Raw genomic sequence first — 20,577 nt, 5'->3', positions numbered from 1 at the left:
GCAATGATTTTGATAATTTTTCCCTTTCTTTTTTTTTTTTTTCTTGGCAACTTTGTGTCTCCCTAGCCTCAACAGGTACAACTATAATCTCATCACGGCACCGCTCCACAGGCTGCCGGGATTTGTTTGATTTGTTAACTTTGGACACGGCTGCCTTTTAGTTCTCCCTTTATCTGGGTGTGTAACGAGGTACCAAAGGAGGGAAACGCACGGAGCAGTCCCGGGGAGAAGCGAAGGCTCCACACCGCTCCCCATGGCGTCTGCTCGCTCTACCTTCCCGGCAGCAGGCTCGCTTCAGGGGATGCGGCGGAGCACCACAGCGCTGCCGGGGCTGCTGTGCCGCTGGACCCACGCCCCGGCCGGCGTTTCCTAGGAGGCGGCCCCGGGCTCCGGCTGGCTGAGCCCTCGCTCGGGCTGGCGGGCTGCGGGGCGCTCTCCGGGCGGAGGCAGGCCCGGCTTTCCCGCCCGGCGCGGCGGGAAGGGCGCGGGGGGAGGGCGGCGGCGCCAAGAAAAGGAGCGAAACGGCTCCGCGCGGGCGGGAGTCCTGGTCCCGCGCGCCCGATCCCGCGCGCCGCCCGCCCGCGCCGAGGTGAGGGCGCGGAGCCCGCCGAGCCTCCCGCCCTCCTTCCCTGCCTCCCTCCTTCCCTCCCTCCCTCCCGGGAACGCAGCCCCGAGCAGCCGCGCTCCCCGCGCCTCCCTCCGGGGACGGGAGCGGCTCCTCTTAAGAGCCGGGCTAAAAGCGCCTTCTCGCTTTGCAGATGGAGGTGAGCGTGCTGGCGCTGCGGGACCTGGCGAGCGCCCGGCCGGGGCGGCGGGGCCGCGCCGAGGCGGCCCAGAAGGTGAGCGGGAGCGCGGCGGGGGTGCGGGGAGGCGAGGCGGAGGGAGGGGGCGGCCAGGGCGCCGCGGGTGCAGGGGCGCCGCCCGGGGCGCCCGCCGGGGAGCCGGGCTCTGGATCGCGCTGCTGCGGCTCCCTGGGCAGCCTGCGAGGTGCTGCCCATCGGACTGCTCTGCCCTGTTACTGTGCGGCAGCATCTTCCCTGTGAGCACCTGGGGCACTGGGGTGTCCAGCGCCACCCTTAAGGTAAAGAAATGACCCAGTGTAAGAAGCCTGAGTCGTGCCCCCCGTGTCAGTGAGTGAAGTGATTAGATTCTGGCACTAAGCTGGGAAGCGCCATTCAGCTTTCCCTGAGTAGAACTCGCTCAGTGATCTCAAGTATCCCAATGGTTACCGTGTGGTAAGGGGGAGAAGGCTCTCGTAGAGACTCATGATTCTAAAGGTAAGAACCTTCTTAACTTGGCACAGGAATAGTACAGTTCTGTTAATTAACAGTAGTTTGAGCACACTCATGGCTACATCCACTATGCTTGCCTTCTGGCCTGTATTCATAAAGTGGAGTTCTCCAGTCAAGAGGCTAAGTAGGGCCACTCAGCAAGGCACAGTTCATTGTTTCCCTACTGCCTCACCAGCCAGGAGACACCTATGTAGCCTTGGGCATAACCTTGATCAGTAATGTCTCCTGAACTGGATGCAATTCATGACCTGTTGTCCAGGCTCAGTCTGAGTCCTCCAAAATTCACACAGTTCTTATCAGATTCCACTTCTCTTATATCAGAGATTTTTTTCAATTCCTGCTCACATACTAAGTTCATCAGGCTGGCCTTTCCTGTCCTCTATCTCATACTTCAACTAACTGCCCTTGAGATTTTGTGCAATACAGGTAGGACTTCATAGAGTGTTGCAGCTACTGAAAAAAAAAAAAGGGGGAGAGAGGGTAAAAGTGTTTCTTACCTTAATAGGTAATTATGATAGTAAAAAATTAAGATCTGATAGTAGGAAACAATGATTTGAAAGGGCATAGTCATGTGCTTTTCGTTGTGGTATTTGCACAAACATGAAGATCTGAGGTATTGAAACAGCAGGTTGCTTCAGCTGCCCTCACTGCAGTTCCACTGCCACCAGCCATAAGGAACAGGAACTTTAGGGGAAGATAGACTTTCTGCATTACTTAAGGGTTGATTCACTGCCAAACGTGAAATTGCAAGAAAATATTGAGTGCCAACACTATATGAATATCTATTCCAAGGCCTCTAAATTGACCCCTATTTATCACAGTGTAATAAGTTACAACTGGCTGACTGTTAGTTGTAAAAAAAGAGATGTATTTATTACATCCTTTTGGGTAATCCATAGATGAATGTATGCAGAAGTGTTCATCAGTGCTCAGAGCACAATGCTTTTGGCATGCCAAATTTGTCTCTAGTCTGAATGCTACAAAACTGCACCTAGAAAAAGCCAGTTTCAGTTGTTACTAGAACTTTTTTCTACTTTCCAGCTAGACTGTGTCTGCTAGGATGACCTTTGGAATCACCTATTTAAATATATTTCAGCTACAGAATAGTTAAATTACTCCAAGTAAAAGGCAAAACTTAAGAAAGTTCTTATGGTAATCCAGTATAAATTAATATTTTGTTTCAGGCTTTTATTTAATTTCTGAATTGGATTTCTTACAGCACAAAATAAAATATATTAAGGATACCAATAATGCTTCCTTCAGTGCTTCCTCTTTGAAGGGAGTTCATCTGTAGTGATCATTCTTGCAGTAAGAGAAAGGGATCCATAGCTGAAATACAAAAAAAGTTTGATGGCAGCTAGGGACTGGAAAGAATTGAGCTTCATTCAAGAAATTATAAAAATCAGTTGATGCATCAGACTTTTCCTCCTACCAGCTCTTAGCTGTAGTCAAGGAACAGTTATGAAGATTTTCTTGGTTCCTTTGGGCAGCAGACTGTGCAGATGCAAAACTTGCCTTGCTTGCACATGAGGTTATGTTCCCTTTAGTTTGATATTTTATGAGTTTGAGCTGCACCCCCAGCATTGCTTTTAACCTGGGACCTTTCAAACAGAACTCTATCTTCTTGCTAAGTGTAATGTGGCCAGTGCATGATTTCAGTTTCCCTGCAATTTGGTGATTTATGTTTGTGGGCAATGCTTTCTTGTAAGAACAGTCAGAGTTTAAAAGCCTAATAGGCCACAGGTTAGACTGGTTGACCTCAGGGTCTGCATTTCAAGGCAGTATCTCAAATACACTTCTTCCAGTATAGCAGCATGTAGAATATTTTAACATTCCAAACAAAGGCAGAAGAACTGTGCTAAATATAGCTGAGTGCCAAGGCACAACTCAGTAAAAATAACTTCATAAGAATCACAAAATTGATTGATGGAATGGTTTTTTTCTCTTGTGTCTAAAAAACTTTGTTTTTAATAGGAAAACATATATGATCGATCCAGGATGGCCCCAAAGACTCCCATTAAGAATGAACCTATTGATTTATCGAAGCAAAAAGGCTGCACACCGGAAAGAAATCCAATTACACCTGTTAAGATCATTGACAGACCTCAGCCTGATCCCTGGACTCCTACTGCTAACCTGAAGATTCTTGTTAGTGCTGCTAGTCCTGACATGAGGGACAGGGAAAAGAAGAAAGAGCTCTTCAGACCCATAGAAAACAGTGAGCAGAGTGACACACCTGATTCGTTACAGGTGAGACTCAGAACACAATCACCTTATATTCAGTTAGGATTCAGACCTTCCTTAAGTTGCTCCTCAGATTTCTTCCAACTGATTCTTTGCTTCCTATGGAATGGTGCAGACCTGTAAGACATTCCCAAGGACAGCTGCCTACATGGCAGTGTCTGAGCAGTAGGACTTCAAAAGTAGCTGTCTTACTAGTAATTGACCTGAGATCCCCTCAAGAGCCTGAATATTATTTAAAAGGACAATGAAGGAAGTAGAGCTTAAATGTTTAATTTCCCCAAGTGAAGTACTTTTGGACCACGTTAGAAAGCAAATTGCCAGATCTGTTTTAAACAAGCATCCTTTTCAAAAATAAATTTGACAGTGAGAGAACATACTCTCCAAATCTTAGACCTCATCTGCAACTGTCCTGCAAAAGCTTTTTTTTCCCACTTTCACCCCCAGCTCCCAAACTAGTGGTCAGAAAGCAAGGTCAAGCATTAAAATCTCTACTTCACAAGACTTAGGCAATGCAGGTTGATTCCTGTCCTCACTTCATCAAGTCTGTCCCTGGAGAGAATGACATCACACTGTAGTAAGCATCATTGCAGTTTTCTTCCTTCATGCTCTTTTTTTTTTTTTTTTTTCCAACCACTGCTTTTCCTGTCCTGGTTTATTTCTTGTAGGATATCCTTCCCTGTTGATTTCAGCTACAGGATAATAGTTCTGGGTCCTTCTACTGAGAAGTATCATTTCATAGGTACAGATCACTCTGGAAGTGTAGTTATTACAGCAACTGCAGTAGCAACAGTAGTGTAAAAATTCTGCAGTTTTCATAGTCATAACAAAGCAAACAGTTCCCTAGAGATCATTCCTAACATAGTGTCCATTAAGTAAAAAATAGTTGATGTTTAAGGCTGGTTCATTACCACTCCAAGCGTGTTGAGATCACACAGCATTTTTGGGGTGGCTACTATAAAGAGTTCAATTATTTTCTAGTTAATAAAACTTTCATTTAATAATCTTCTACACTTAGAAGGGTAACATGCAAAAGAAGGAAAAATTTTAGAGTAAGAATACTGCTATTTCCATCCCACATAAAACTCAGTTCTATCAGAGCACCAGCCTGCCACAAGGTAACTTACTTGCAACTAGCTAAAGACAGTTTAAGATCCCATAAACTGGGAAACACAGCTTTCAACAGCTGCTACCACCTTCAGCTTTTCTTTGCTAGAGGGCAAGACTTCTTTTCCTTTTTATAACAGAAGATAACCCCAGAGTTACCAGTGCAAAATAATCCTCCATCATTCTTGTTTTGTGATAAACAAACATACCTCTTCCTACATTCTTGCCACCATGGTTTTGCTGGTTTCTGTTTTTTTCCCACTGCAGGGTCAGTAAGACCACTTTCAGACCATCCTACAGAATTACTTAAGCTAACATCTTGACTAAGTTTAAGGTTGAAAGACTGAACTAGCACCTTTTATAGTCTCTGATTAAAGTGCCCCCACCCCGTCACCAGTTTCTTGAAGTGATAGAGTCACTATAAAAGTCAGCAAACAGAGGTATGGCAGGAACTTCGTGATGGCTTCTGCATCTCCTCTTTTATTAGATCCAGAAGTGTTTGAGAGCATATTCTTCCTTGTTTCCAAAGGAAATACTCTTTCCAAGTATAATCTTACCATCTGGTAGTCTTGAATGTTGATCTTACTGGTTTTTTTCCTTATGCATGACCACTATTTCGTGATTGCACAGATAAGAATTTTTCTGTAGCTATGTTGTGCGATGAAATAAGAAGAGCTTGCAATTGTGTTATCCAAGTGCTCTGTACTTTCAAGGAGTCCATGTTTTTATTTTTTAATTAGAAAATCTGATCTTAAATATTGCTAACGTCTGAAATAAGCCTCTCTTGACTATGTCTTGCTTTTAAAAGCTCTGCACTAAAGGGTTAACATTTATTTTTTAACAGTATGCTATAGTAGATGACAGCACGGTTGATGAATTTGAAAAGCAGAGGCCCAGCAGAAAAGAGAAAAGCTTAGGACTCTTGTGCCAAAAGTTTCTAGCTCGCTATCCAAATTATCCATTGTCAACAGAGAAAACTACCATTTCTTTGGATGAAGTGGCTTCAATTCTTGGTATGTACACCTGTGAAACTGGGGTAACTGATCACCTGGGGTAACCTAACAGGTGGGCCTTCCAAAGATCATATTCTAACAGACTGCATTCAAGATCTGCCTTTTCCAGGGTCTGGCTGCTCTTCTAATCATACTAATCAAGAGTTGGAAATGCCTAATATTCTTCAGTGTCTTTGTTGTTTGGTAGCACTACCATTTTGAAACCTGCTCTCTTTCTGCACTTTTTACTAGACAGATCTTGCTTCCAGCTGTTTACCATCTCTGTTGCTTTCTTAAATATTCAATTTGTTGAACAATGAAGGAGATAGGACTTACAGACATCAAATTTTGTCAAAATGAACAAACTGGTATGCATAGGAGATCAGTTGTTTACTCCCTGACTTGTGAACATGTTTGACATCATATCTTCTGAGATCACATGGTTCATCAAGGTTACCTTAGCTTTGAGTATCACCTTGTGACAGCAAGGCCCTGGGAGAACTACAAGAGCACCATGAGAAAATGTCTTGTTTTGAGTAGCACATTTGCTGGTTCTGCTGTTAAGTTTGGTTTTAGTTGAAAGATTAATTAAATATATGCAAGAACTAATAAAACTTAGGAGAGAGGACTCACACAGGACACATTAATAACAAAAATATCTGAGTCCTTGGGAGAGGTTGTTTCTTAGCTAGGAGAGGCTTTACAAAATTGGACTTAAACTAAATAAATCTTGTATCTACATTTAAAACTCAGGTGTTAACAGAAAAGATGTGGCAAATTTTTCTGGTTTGGGAAGAAAAGGAACAGAAGAATGATGTCTTCTGTGACTGTTAAGAAAGGCCACAAAATACCCATTTATTTCCCTTGGTAGAGTGAATTGGAAATAGGATAGAATACAGATTAGGTAAATAGATAAATTATTTTTTAAATTAATGGTTCTTTAGATTCTGCAGTTACTCCTTTATGTGTTTGCATGAGATGCTCATACTTCAGCCTTGTACAGCTGAACACGAATAGTGCTCTGTTCTGTGTTGGGAGTGGCATTGCCTTGCTTTCCTGAATAACAGAAACTTTCTTGTAAAACTTACTGTTGGAAATTTTACCTCCCAGAAAAGGGAAGGTTTTGGTTGTCCTTCTCCCTTTGGTTTTCCCTTCTTTGCTTGTGTCCATTTGCTTCAGTGACCACAAAACTACCCCCTGCTGATGTTGCTGCTCTCGATGTAACAAATGATGTCTGTGATACAGCTTTTGCTACAAATGTATATTGCTTTGTTCAGGGAAGACATGTGGAAGGCCACAAAGGGGGCTGTGCTGCTGGTGTCTGACAGACACCAGAATATGTGTAACACTCTTGTTTTTCTGAATTATGTTTCGCTCCAAATTCTTCCCACACTTGGAAATACTCATGAATTGTTTCACCCAATATATGTTTGAGGCTGGCAAGTATTATGCCTATTCTTCAAATGGGTAACCAGGTACATTATGGCCTTGCCTCCCACAGGGAGGTTTTCAAAACCTTTCACCCTAACTAGCACTTGTTCTGCTCAGCTGATGTTAACAGTTAGAAGATTTTTGGTGCAGGTGCTGCCAACAGCTTATAGTACATTGTGTTACATATAACAGCCATGCTTCAAACAGCGCCAGACACAAGCACTTAGGACAGCATTGCCACCAACCTGTTCATATTCAGTCCTCAACCTTGCTCACATCAGTCAGGCTGAACTCAAGTTGGACATATTTTATAAATTTCCTACAGGACTAGACCCAGCCAGCATGGATAATTTGTTTCTGTTGTGTTTGAGAACAGTAGGTCTCATTCTATGCCCCTCTGCACCTTGTGAAACTGTTGATGCCCCTTTACTTGGTAAAAAACTGCACTCCCCCCGTATGAGGGGCTTTTATCTCTGTGCTGTGACAAACCCTTTTCTGCCCTGTTACACACAGGCTCATGTACAGCTATGTGTCTGAGTGCTGAAGCTCTCTAAGGAAGAGCCAAAGTGCTCTGAAGACCCTGGGACTGTTGGGGTAGGTCTGAGTGAATGGGGCTGGCAGACTGCAGCCAGTTCTAAACACAGTGTAGGTGCTTTGAGCTGCAGCCATGGCTGGGCTGGAAGTTAAGAAAGTGGACAAGGAGCAACCTACTGTGAAGCTGGCCACACATAAGGCAGATTTTCCATGGGCAAATATAGATGTATCTAATAGAATGTGTCCACGTGAACAGTGAAAATGTCTGTTAGAGAACAACCTGTTCTCTGTTTGCTTCTGCTGAACTAAGATGAGCATCTATGTCTTTTTATCTGCTCCCCCCCACTTCCCAAACAGGAGTTGAGCGGAGACGAATTTACGATATCGTGAACGTCCTGGAGTCATTGCAGTTGGTCAGTCGTGTGGCCAAGAACCAATACTGCTGGCATGGCCGGCACAACCTCAGCCAAACTCTGAAAATGCTTCAGGAGGCAGGAGAGCTGCAGTATGGAGAGTTAATGACCTCCCAGCACAAGGAACAGGACTTAGAATACAAACTTGGAGAAGTGAAAAAGGAAACTATTCCAGATTCTCAAGACAGACCATTACTGGACTTTTCAGAAGCGGATTGCACCTCTGGTAGGATGATTACTAAAAGTGTGATGATAAACAGACACAAAATCTCTTTCTCCAGTTTAGTATGTCTCTTTTTCCCTTTCTTTGACTCAAAATTAAATAATAAAAAGTTATCCTTTGCAAAAAGGTGCTGAATTCACCATGGAAGGTACAGAATTCTTCCTTCTGTTCTGTCACTAACATAGGTCTCAAGACAGATTTTTCTCTCTGTCTTACAGACTGGCAGGAAGTTCTGCTGAATAATCCAGTTCTTTCCCCACCTGTATCTGAGAGTAAATGCTTTATCCTGTGAGAAAGAACCATCTTCGTTTTGCATGCTGCCCATATAACACATGATGGTTTTAAGTTACAAAGTCTATTAGAGTCACAAAATTACAGTGGCACAAAACTGTGTAGCATAACATAGAATCAGCTTTGGAATTTCACTTTCTAAAAGCTATTTCTGCAAGTTTGAATTTTTATTGCCCTTTGAAGAGAGACTCCTGTCTGCATTAATCAGTTATTTGCTGCCTTTCAATTAATTTCTGCTTTCTGGAAAGGAAATACTTTACTTATTTTGTGTGTGAGAAACCTCCTTACTAGCTTTCTGGCTGTCATGGATGACATATGCTAAAAGGCTTGGGTATTATTTGTAACACAGCATCTGCAAACAGCAGAAAGGACAAGTCATTGCGGATTATGAGCCAAAAGTTTGTCATGCTGTTCCTTGTCTCCAAGACCAAGATAGTCACTCTGGACATCGCAGCAAAGATACTGATAGAAGAAACCCAGGATACAGTGGACCACAGCAAATTTAAAAGTAAGATGGCTAATGAGAGGCAAATCAGTCAGTGAGTAAAGAAAATGGGGCATGTTTGGACTGACAGCAAACAGACACCAGTATGTAACAGCAAAAGCAATTCGTGCATCTTTTCCTGGAATATTGTTCTGGGGTTTTTATATTGCACATGCATATTTGTGAAAAAGAGCTTGGTGTAGGGAAGAGTCAATTTGACAATTGTCTCCCAAGTTCAGCTTCAGCATAAAGAAGAAAATGCGTTGTTGATTTTTTTTTTTTTTATACTTAAACCCTGTTTCCTGTACTGCTCTGAATGATGTTTCAGAACTGAAGCATGTTGTTTAATTTAATGGAATTAATTTTCTCTCTGGAGAAATATGTTCCTTCTCCTTTTTACCCCAGAAACCTTTTACAGCTGGATGACAGGTTTGCTTTCCGTTAGTGAGGATTAGTACTTCAATCCCTTAGATAACATGGGAGAACTTAGCATTAGTAAATAAATCTTCTGAGATAAAGACTTTTAAGTCTTTAAAGTACTTTTAAAATAAAGTGCTTGCACTTCAGTCTTGAAATTCTACACCAAGTATAAGAAGAAATGTGAGGAGTTTAGCTGGAAAATATGTGGGTATCATAGTCAGTTCCAAGATGTTATTTACTACAATCACAGAGATTTTTCTGAGTGTGTCACATTTTTAGAAATTATAAGTAGGTGTCTTCTTGTGATCAGCTGTGCACTCTTGTGCCGCTTTTCGCCAGCTTCTCTTTACCCACATGGAGGTAGCTGCCTTTTCTGGGCAAGTTGCTATAATCACTCCCTAACCTATATCCATCAAAATGAGGTAGACGAGTTTAAACCTCAGCAGCTAAGCTATGAAGTAGCAGTGACAATCAGGTGGGAGCTGGCAGACTTCATGGGAGGTGCCTAAGTCCATCTCAATTTGATTTTGCCCACCTCGTCTATGAAAGCTGTGGTGATAGTTTGGAAGGAAATAGGCACGTGGATATGTTCTATATGCATTGTAAACCTGACTGTTATCTACTCCTGCCCTTTCTGGTTAGCAAAGGTACGAAGACTGTATGATATCGCCAACGTTCTCACCAGCCTCGGCTTGATCAAGAAAGTCCACGTCACAGAGGAGCGAGGACGCAAACCAGCTTTCAAGTGGATTGGGCCTGTGGAATTCCCTGAAAAAACTGGTAACTTGCATTTATTTTCTTTTTGCTTTGGCAGTCCCTTCCCAAGCGGTAAAAGGTTGCTTTCTGTTTGTAGAGAATGGCTCAGCATACAATGCATACCCTGTGATTATTAATTGCTGCCAGCTCAACATTTGCCCTTGTTAGACTTTGCACCCAAGATCTGGGTCTGTGGAGGGGTGTTGAAGGACACTGTGTCTTGTAGGTATTTAAACGCTGACTGAGATAACTGTATGCATAACTGTGTGAATTGTAGAGCAATAGCAGATAGCACTGACATCTTCAAGTCTGGGTCCACAGCTGTTCTGGGTTGCAAAATTTTGGTAATTCCTTCATAATTATACAGTGAATAATTTTCTTTGTAAGGGCCTGTAACAAGGTAGAGCAGGGCTGTTTCTTGCATATGGCCCCTTCTACAAAAGCTTTGTCTGCTAAGAACAAGGTGGTGGGATAGCCCATCTCTGTAAGATTATGTTCCTTGGCTAGAAGCCAGAGCAAAGAGAACCCTTTGGCTTTGATATTTGCATCAGGACAGTGCCAGGAACAAGTGAAATGAAGGATAATATAAATACTATCTTAGTACACTTTCTTCTCCTGGCTAGCACACTGGTATGTAGCTGCTGCTGTAGCTGCTATGGAATGGATAGGAAGGAAGCCCTTACCTTGTCTACTGGTGCTTACTGAATTCTAGGTTTGTTTCAGTTTGTGAGGTTTGAGACAATATAGAGGTTGCCTCTTCCCTTAATGCCAAGTTTGGTAATATGGCAGGAGCCTAAACAATGAGCTGTGTTGCCTGAAGGACTGTTGTACAATATTGTGTCCTTACAGATGAGCTGAGAAGTCATAGCCCAACATCAGATCCTCTGTCAGAGACACAGACAGGAGCCTGTGCCCAGTACCAGACCAGTGCTACTGGAAAGCAAAGGTTTACACGTCACGCTTCATTTAACAGTGCACAGCCTTGTGAGGCAGCCAGAAGGGAGGTCAGTTCTGAGCCTAACAGCCCACGTCAAGAGAGGCAAGGTAACTACTAATGAAGCATGTTCTTTTCTGTCCCACTGGACCTGCCCACATGAGGGCATGCACCAATTTAAGGCACTTGATTGGGTGAATCAGTATAATTAAATACGTGAACTACTCTTGGGAGATACCTATATTTCTACTGTGCACATGATAATGAAACTTCTGGTGTAGAACCTCCAGTCAAATTCCTAAAGTTACATGAGGTGAATTTGGGCCATACTGCAATTGAATCTGCAGTTTATTTTCTGCAGGTAAATGTTTCTGTTCTGTACTAACTGCAACTATACTAGTTTCTTCTGTGAGAACTTGATTAAGAAAAATTCTTTAGCCACAAAATGCTTGTTTTATTTTATGGTTCCTAATATAGTGAAATTTACTGTAACAATGTAATGGACAGTTGTTAAAAAAGATAAAGTAATTACAGCGCTTTTCACAGTTCCCTCTTATAGGAAATGATGATGTTGAACATGTCTCCAGTGGGACTGAGAGTTCTGAGTGTATTGCAGGTTCTGGCTCTAGGTGATTAGTGGATGTTATAAAAATGTGTCAGGACTGAAAAATTATAGCAATTATTTTATATGGCCAGTATCAAAATATGCTTGGTAAACCTGTCTGTGATTAATTGAATTCCTCTTTGTTCTTTCAGCCTGTATCGTGAATTCAGATGAAAATTGTTCCGAAATGATAAATCTAGCAGCTATCTGCAGGCCGAAAATAGAAGAAGAAGAAGATACTGGGTGGGTTGGTCTTAGCTGTTGTCTAGTTGCAGCTTTGTGCTTGTCATGTTTAGTTTAAGGATAGATTCCATTGATGAGACTGAGATAAAAGAGTTGCCATAAAGTCTCGTTATTACAATTTTAATATTGCTGGATGTCAGCACGGCCTTTTTTTCCCCATGGTCATTTTACACCCATCTGTTCTTGTACCAGTATTGGTGTTTTGCTTCAGTATTTTTTTCTGTCGTATGTGTTAATATAGGTAATTCCTGCATCCTTTGACTTATTGTCTGGGTAGGTTGAGCAAATTATGATTCCATGGAAGGGCATCTTTGTCTGTCATCTGTCCTATTCCAATTTGTATTAATTTGTGAATGATTGACTAGTCAAGTGCAGCCAAAAGCATTATTGGTCTATCAGAAACCTGAGAACTCTGCTTCTGTGATAGCAGAAGTGATAAAACCCTTCTTGTAAACTGTATAAAAATTGTTGTTTGAGGGTTGAATTTTTCCACATTTATGTCCAAATATATATCTCTTTGCTTCTAAGGATAAAATAGGGGTTTAATTTTGGAATAGATGTTTTTCCTATTTTCATTACTATTTGGGTTTTTTTGTTTTTCAGGAATAAAGCTTGTGACACTGAAACGATACTAACTTCATCAAAGAACTCCAACATAAGCTTACCTTTCTCCCTTCTTCCGGTTCCTGGGGACTCTGATTTTTGTGTCAACCCTTTGCCTCAGGCAGTTTTCCCTGTAGTTCAAGCAGATGTGCCAAATTTCTCACTACCAAATGGTATCAGCAGCCAGGCTTCACACCCTTCCACTCCAGCAGCCTCCAAAACAGAAAATGGAAAAGCTACCCTGCTCCCCAACCAACCCTTCCTGTGTTTCCCATCTTCATCCCTTTTTATGTTGTGTGGTGGTCTTCAGGAAAATAACTTAAGGGAGCACCTGCCCACTGCAGGAGACCTGGGAAACAGGAGTGCAGAAGCTCAGGCTGCTGTACCTCCCTCTGGCTGCCAAAAGCGCAGCTCCCACACGTGCTCATCGCCCTCTGCACCTGTAGATGATGAAGAGCCAGCTGCCAAAAAGCAAACCTTGGAGCACAATGATCTGCCCCTCTCACTTGTAGTACCCAAGGTAAAGCGAATTTCATTATCACTTAGGCTTTCTCATAGTAAGGAAAGGTTTTTGTCTAATTCATTGTTTTCAGAAGGGAAATTTCAGTACACTGCTCTTGAGAGATAAAAATGCTATCGCCCACATGTTAATAAACTTGCAAGTGGGCTGTGTCAGGAAGTATGAGCATTAACTGGGAGATGTTTTCACGTCACCAGGGGAAAATGGACTTGGGTTGCTTTGCATAGTGATGTGATGCTCAGCTGTTCTTTGGAAGTAGCATCCTGATCATTTTCTGCAGAAAAAAAAATTTGGTCAGAGAGGAAGAAATCAATGTAATTACTACTTCTCATCTTCCCCTGTTAGCTTGGGCTTTCCCAGACAGCAGCAGCGTTGCTTACTCTACTGAGCTATAGCAAATGTGATTTGCTCTTCAGCCTGAGTACCACTCTGAGGCCCAGTGTTGCCCACAGCAGGCTGGTGACAGAAAGATAATGATGATGAAGGTGATGTGCAGTTATCTCAGAATTCTCTTAAATACTGAAAGTAGGGGTCAAGCTCAACACCATGTCATATAAGCCATTTGAATATTGAATATAAACCACTTGAATCAAGTGTTTTTCCTTATCAATAAAAAAGTAATCCCAGAGGTCAGGTATTTCTTATGTAGTGTATCCAAGTACTGAATGTGAACTGCAGCAAACGGTACAGAGTTTAGGCATCACTAATATGACTCTTCAAGTCCCCAAACAAAACTTTAAACTTGGTGGTTTTCTAATCAGGTTTGTGCTGCACCTTTGCACAGATGCATGGGGAGAGTTCATGAGAGGTATTGCACTGTTTTATTTCAGTTTGGACTCTTCATTTCCACTTTTGTTTTTTGTTTAGAAGCCTTCTGAGTCACCCAAGGCAGAATCTTCCCCAGGAAGTGGCTGTTCAGCTGCTGTACATCGAGAAACAAATCGTCTTGACCTTGCAAGTCCTGCTGCTCCAGAGGTGGCAAGCAAGGAGTCCACTAAGCCTTTAGATTGTCAGGAGCAAGAAAAACAATCTCAGAACAACGACCCTGATGAACCCCCTCCTGGAAATGAGCACATCTCTGAAGAAAATGCCAATCAACCTTTCCAACCCCCTCCTAGAAATGAGCACATCTCTGAAGAAAATGGCAATCAACCTTTCCAACCACAGTATTTTTATGTTCAGCCTCCTACTGGTAAGGACAGCCATGAGATCTAGAGGCACCCAAACCTCTGTATCTGTTCACTCAGCAAATACTGAGTCCTACAAATAGGTGAATATTTGGCATAAAAAACCCTGACAACAGTTCTCTGTAGTAGTTCAGTAACTCTGAAATCTCTTGACTCAATGTGAACTATTGTCCTCTGAAAAGAGACATTTTTCTGAAGTACCCAAACATTAATAGCATTGAACAATGTGGGATTTGCATGCCTGAATTATGTGCAAAACACAGTTATGAATTCTGAATTATGTACAAAAAAGACAGTTATCCAGCATTCAAAACTCAAAGAAGCTGGAAGTCTAGATTTAGCAGAAAGCTGACCAATATAGAACAGCAGCATCCCCTGAGTGTATGAATTTCATCGCCTTCAGACTTTGTACTGTCTTGTAACATGCATTATCAGTATAACCCTGAAACCCAAGGCACTGGGAATGCAGCCAGCCCTGCTTGTATGACACTGTGGGGATCTAGAGGAAGCCACTGAAAATACTGCAATGGGATTTCGTGTCCACTGTGTTTAGTGCCTGTGTTTGTGTGCAGTGGATGACTGCTTTGTAGAACAGGATGTGTGGCAGATTTCCATGACTACTGCTTTAGTCTTTGATTCACTCGTGACACGGAGTTGGGTCTATGGCATTTCACTTAGGCTGAAGATGCTCAGTTTAAAAATGCTGAACCTGGTGTTTTGGAAGGTCAGACAAGATGGGAGCCAGAGCAGCTTCTGCTTCAACACAGTAGTTCAGCTGTTCTCAGCAAAATTAATGCCTCTGTGATATATCCTTGTGGGTGTCTCCCATTTGTTGGGTTTGGTTTGTCTGAGTTTTTCTTCCTCATTAAAAGTAATGTCCATGTTTTCATATAGCAGAGGATGATTCCAGTTAGTGAAAAAAAAGTTTGTTTAGCCAGGATGTTGCTTGTAATCAAAGTTAGAAGCAGGAAACAGCAAGGGGTGTGGTTGGTGCTTCATATGACCAAAGTAAATGGATGCAGGTACAGTAAATAGACAATTAGGGGGGGAAATGGAGGCAAATAAGGAAAGGGAGCTGGATGGAAGAGTTAGGAGATTTTGACACTTTTCTTCCTTATTTTTCATTGGTTTTGTCATAGTTTACTTTCTAGGCAGACTTTTCTCTACTGTCACACGCTTTTCCTATTGTAGATGAAGTTACAGTAATTTAATTCCCTTTTTCAAGATTATTAATGCTTTGTTTTTTCTCTCTTTGGTTTAGGATTAAGCAGTTTTAATTTCCTGTTCTCTGCAAACCAAGCCCCCGGTGCCATCAGCCTGGCTGCAAACCAGCTGCCTTCTCTAAGTGTACCCTGTGTCATGGTGCCATCAGCAGCCTTGGCTTCCTTCCCTCTCGTCTGTTCTCCTTCGTTCACCAGTCCTCTTTCCTCAGTTCCTGATGGCTCCTTCTCAGCTGCTGCCTCCACGAATTTCAGCATGTCCAGCCTGGCACCAACCACCCCTGTGTTCATAAGCACCACGGCCGTTGTCACCCCCCAGGTCTCACCCGCCCCTTCGGCGGATCCACAGCAGCCGGCTCCCCCTGCTCTGCACCAGAGTCCTGTGCTTACAAGATCTGGCAGTGCTGTTAAGCTGGACTCCCCTGTGTGTGTGGGACACTCTCTGACCCTTCTGAAGCTGCAGCAGGTAAGGGGGAAAGGTGGGCAGGAGTGCTGATGAAGGAGCTGGGTCAGCTGCCTGGTGGCGGCACGTGCCGCAGGCTGGTATCAGTGCCGAGTTGGCACGCTGACAGCTGGTGTCTTCCACTGAGCTTGTGCATGTGCATCTCAGGGGAGGCACAGGGGGTGGGACACTGCTGAAGTCATAGCCCAGCATAGCATGTTTAGTACTGAACAGTGAAGTGGGTTTATAACTTACAAAAATTCTAAAATCCCCCAGCAGTCTAAAGTTTTTTCCCCCATCTGACAGTGTCACTATGTGTTATGCAATGGCTACAGAAAAACATTAGGAGGATAGGAGGGTTGTGTCAGAATTCTGGAATCAGCTGGTTGCAACAGTTTTCAGGTAGTAGTGTCCTGAATTATCCCCTCAGCCCTGTTCTGATCTCTCTTCACTCTCTTCTGATCCACTGTAATGGATAAGGGTACAGGGATTAATGCCTCCCAGCTGTCCTCTGTTTGCCTGCTTGTGTCTGGACTTTGAGAGAACTATGCTGAATCACTTCGGGTCATGTTTTTTTTGTTTGTTTTTTTTTTTTTTTTTTCACAAATAGCCTTCGTCAGCTCCTCTCACTCCCAAGAGTATTCGTCCTGCACATAATGAGGCATTTTTCAAAACTCCTGGAAGTCTTGGAGACCCTGTGGCATGGAAGAAAAATGAAGGCAACCAGACCAGAAATGCCAGCTCTGTGCAGAGGAGACTGGAAATCTCTGGTACCAGCCCTGACTAATTCCACTCTTGGCGAGGGGTGGGCAGATTGTCCTCAGACCCTGTATCAATTACAAGAGAACAAGCTCTTACCTGACAAGAGGAGCACGTTAAAATGTCACCCCTTTGGCATGCTTCCCCACTGTCTATTCACCCACTGGTTCTGTTGGCCATCTTCTTCGAAATCACCCTTGGTACAGAAATCCTTTTATTGAATTGTTCCTTCAGTACAGATTTGAATCCAGATTTTGGGTTTCACACAGCCTTGTGGACATCAAATTGTAATTGTGATTTTAATTTGGAAAACTCTCTTGATTTCTGTGAGGAGACACAAACAAATTATTTTGGAATCCCCAGGGGTTCTTTATTCATGGTTTTAAGTGAGATGTGTAGCACTCACCTGGGGTAAGCATTTCTTTTGCATGTATTCTACTTACCCTGAGTAAATCTGTGGTGAAAATGATAAACTCTTGCACTTGTGACAGCAACTGCTTCCTTGGTTCCAAGCTATCTAAGCCTGCCTCTGCAGTGCAGCCTCTTGCTTTTTATTTTGTATATTGGAGTGGGATTAGTGCAAAAAAGGATTTTTGCCGTTTCAGAATAACAGATTTTCTCAGGGTAGGATTACTTGAATGTCAGTTGGTTGTGGTACAATTTGCCCAGCCCTTGTGGTTAGAAAAACGTAGTAATAACACAGTATGATTGAATGTATACATGTGAAAAATATTAAGACCAAAATAACTGTGAATGTTAACATTTTTATAGTTGTGTTAATGAACTGTATTAGTCCTTGGGTTGGTTGTTTTGTTTTTGTTTGTACTTTTACTTTGAACAAAATTTGCAAGTTAGATGTAAAGAAAACAAAATCTGAATCCTTTATCAGATTTGACAAAGTGATTTGAGAGAGACAAACCACTGAGAGGACTGTGCTAAGATTTCATCTCCTGTTTAAATATCTAGTCTAGACTTTATGACTAAGGAACACTGATAAGTCATTAACCTCACTCATGATTAGATTCAGTCTAACCTGAGTCTACTAAGTGCCTACTTAGCTGTTTACTTAAGTGTACTTGAGGGGTGTGTACTTGAGGGGTATGTACTTAAGTGCCTAACTCTTCACTTGCAGGAACTTTGTGACTAGTTAATAGTGCTTTTGAGCATGTTGGGAAGACAAGGGAGATCTTATCTATCTAAAACAGAAAAAGAGGTTGAAAAGAGCAGGAGCCTTGAGTTTTAAAGTAATATAAAAAATTAATAAAAAATTATCAGTATACCCTAGGAGAAGATAATGAGGAAGAAAAGTCTTAACAGCTCCCATTCAGAGTTCTCAAATAATAGATGGTGCTATTATCAATATAGGATATAATTTTAAGAGCTAATGCTCTTATGTTTGGGTATGTTTTCACTAATGTAGCAAACTGCAATTAAATTTGTGCAGTCTCCTGTTCAAAAGACAGAAAGTGTTGCTGTAGACATCACGTTAGCCTGGACTTTTAGCAAATGTAAGGCCAGCATGATCAGCTCTCTCTTTGGTACTGGTATTGATTTTCCAAGGGTAGATGCACTCTTGGATGTGCTTTTTTGTTGGTCAAAGGAAGTTAGGACTTTGAGGCTGGGGATTTGATGAGGGCATCTTATTTTTATAATGAAAATAAAATTTAAGAAAGAATTTTAGTGAACCTGAGAGTTTGAGTAATGTGGCCTTCTCTTAGAATAGACCAATATCAGATTTTTGAGAGGGCTTGGTTAGCCCTGGTTGAAACAATCTGGAGCAGAATTATCATAGGAAATTTCAGGGGTGGTAAAGAGACATCTTCAGACTGCTAATTTATTTTTTTTTATATTTTAATGACACTACAGTTATGAAAGTTTACATTTTTTTCTTCTGAATTATTTCTTCTTATACACCCACTTAGATTAATTTTGCTTTGAAAAGCAGTGTGTAACTAGCACATGCTGGTGTGCATGTGTTGCTGCTGGGGCAGGAACAGGCTGCTGGGGTTCTCTCTCCCTCTAGTACGATGCAGCCTTTTAGTGAAATGGCAGCTGGGAGCAGGAGGAGGATTAGAGCTAATATTGGCTCTTTGCTCCAGTTGAAGCATCATCACCAAAACTGCCTTTCTTTGTCAGTGATGTTACTGTGCCATAACTAACTTAACTGTACTTGAAAATGCAGGGAGTGAAAATGGATTTTCCATTTCTAATTTCTTCTTACAGTTTTGAGTTTCTGTAAATACAGCAGGTCTGGAAATGAGGATTGACTCCTTCTTCTCAGTGACTCATGGCTGGGAAAGTAGGTTTTGAACCTAGGAGAAAAAGGATGTTGATATGCTGTCTTGATTTTGTCAATGCAAAATTCTCACTAAAATAGAGTGAGACCACTGAAGCAGTTGGGCAGCTATGTTCTGTACCTGAGCTGCTGAACTGGACTGGTGATGGGGAGCAGTTGGCTGTCAAGGGGGAATGGGTTTACCTTTCCTATCTTTACCTTCACTGAAAGCTAAGAATTTAAATGACCTATGAACAATTCATCAGCAAAGTAGCTTTGGAAAAGCAGAATTTGTATTTGCACTGAGACAAAGTGCATACCCAGGAAATTCTGCAGGGTTTGTGAAACCTTTCTGTCCCAAGTCAGTTGTTGAGGAGGCTGAGCATATAACTTATACTTGAATCTATCTGCCACGTTTACATTTCTGATTGTTTTCTGTAAATTGGTGCTATTTCTGTATTTAAAAAGCTGTATTTTTAATGTAAAGCTGCTTCCAGTTTGTTTTTGGGTTTGTTTTTTTTTGCACTGCTAGTTTAATATAGACATTAATTTTATTGCTGTTTATAACTGTTCTTTGGTGATTAGATGTCCTGCTTTTCCTGCTCTCTAGCTATCTGTTTACCTGTCAGCATATAGCTTTACTCCAATCACACTGTTGGATTGACTATTTTTTATACTATCTGTTAGCAAAAATATTAAACTTCTACAGAATAAAAAATGAACTTAAAACTGAGGCTCTCATTTCAGTATGGAAGACTTTCAAGGACACCCTTAAAAGAAGTATTCCTGCACTACATGTCCAGGTGAGGAATCTTAGTTGGATGTGATCACTGAAGGACTAGCAGAGAGGATAACAGCTCGCCCCAGTGGCTCCATCACCCAGCTATTGCATGCAGCATGGGCACAATTCCCGCCCAGCTGTTGCAGGCACAAGGACCAGTGCAATGTAAATTGGCTCCTAAGGTCCTGGAGCAGGCCAGGGCAAGACTGGGTGACCCTGGCCCAAAGCCGTGCCAGGTGATCCTCAGCTGGGCACCACGGGAGCCAGCCCAGCCCAGCCCAGGGGCCTGCCCAGCCGCACGCTGCTGACACCCCGTGTCCCTGCAGCCGTCCCTCGGTCCTGCTCTCCACAGGAGGGCAGCAGTGCCTGCCCGACTGCGGCCCCGACACCCGAGGAGCTGGTGCTCGCTTTGCGTCCTTAGAACCACCAGCTGCTTGGAGAGAGCAAGTGGACAACAGCTGCAGACCTGTGGCTTCCTCTTCCCGTTCTCCTGCCCCTCCCTAGCCACACACGTAAGACACAGCTCGACCAAAACTGAGTTTGCTCATTTCCATTAAAATCAACGGCAGGTTCACTATTGATTTCGGCAAGCCCAGTGTTGCCACCTTACCCTCCCCGGGATTAAAGTGGTGTGAATTAATGCCCCGTGTTACCAACAACAGCTTTAAAATGACTGTGAGTTGCAAAGGGTTGAGGTTCTCAAAAATAATTTCTAAAAGGAAAACTCAGCAGTTCACTCAGTGTTGTTTTTGGATTTTTTCTGACCTGCTTCTCCAACAATAATACCTTTCCCTTTCAATTGATACAGAACAATTAGAAGTTTAA

At 42.6% G+C, this 20,577-nt stretch overlaps 1 protein-coding gene across 1 annotated transcript; it reads left to right on the top strand.

The window, feature by feature from the left end:
- Nucleotides 1–725: 725 nt before the first annotated feature.
- E2F7 (E2F transcription factor 7) lies at nucleotides 726–19,570 on the top strand. Its single transcript, XM_039704057.1, has 12 exons — nucleotides 726–839; nucleotides 3,267–3,542; nucleotides 5,485–5,653; nucleotides 7,955–8,236; nucleotides 8,874–9,032; nucleotides 10,071–10,208; nucleotides 11,034–11,228; nucleotides 11,875–11,965; nucleotides 12,569–13,088; nucleotides 13,956–14,280; nucleotides 15,537–15,961; nucleotides 16,548–19,570. Exons 1-12 carry the CDS (start codon nucleotides 759–761, stop codon nucleotides 16,722–16,724), a joined length of 2,838 nt encoding a protein of 945 aa, XP_039559991.1. The 5' UTR covers nucleotides 726–758; the 3' UTR covers nucleotides 16,725–19,570.
- The last annotated feature ends 1,007 nt before the right edge of the window (nucleotides 19,571–20,577 follow it).

The sequence above is a fragment of the Passer montanus genome, unplaced genomic scaffold (genome assembly GCF_014805655.1).
Source record: "Passer montanus isolate IOZ18808 unplaced genomic scaffold, ASM1480565v1 scaffold17, whole genome shotgun sequence".
NCBI classification, from domain to species: Eukaryota; Metazoa; Chordata; class Aves; order Passeriformes; family Passeridae; genus Passer; species Passer montanus.
Note: the sequence above shows the minus strand (reverse complement) of the source record. Positions and strands in the feature narration are given on the sequence as shown.

Excerpts from the sequence above, each read along its gene's own strand:
- E2F7 (XM_039704057.1), top strand. The coding sequence starts at position 759 with ATGGAGGTGAGCGTGCTGGCGCTGCGGGACCTGGCGAGCGCCCGGCCG. Across the intron at positions 840-3,266 it reads GCGCCGAGGCGGCCCAGAAG|GAAAACATATATGATCGATC; the intron begins GTGAGCGGGAGC and ends TGTTTTTAATAG. Across the intron at positions 10,209-11,033 it reads GGAATTCCCTGAAAAAACTG|ATGAGCTGAGAAGTCATAGC; the intron begins GTAACTTGCATT and ends GTGTCCTTACAG.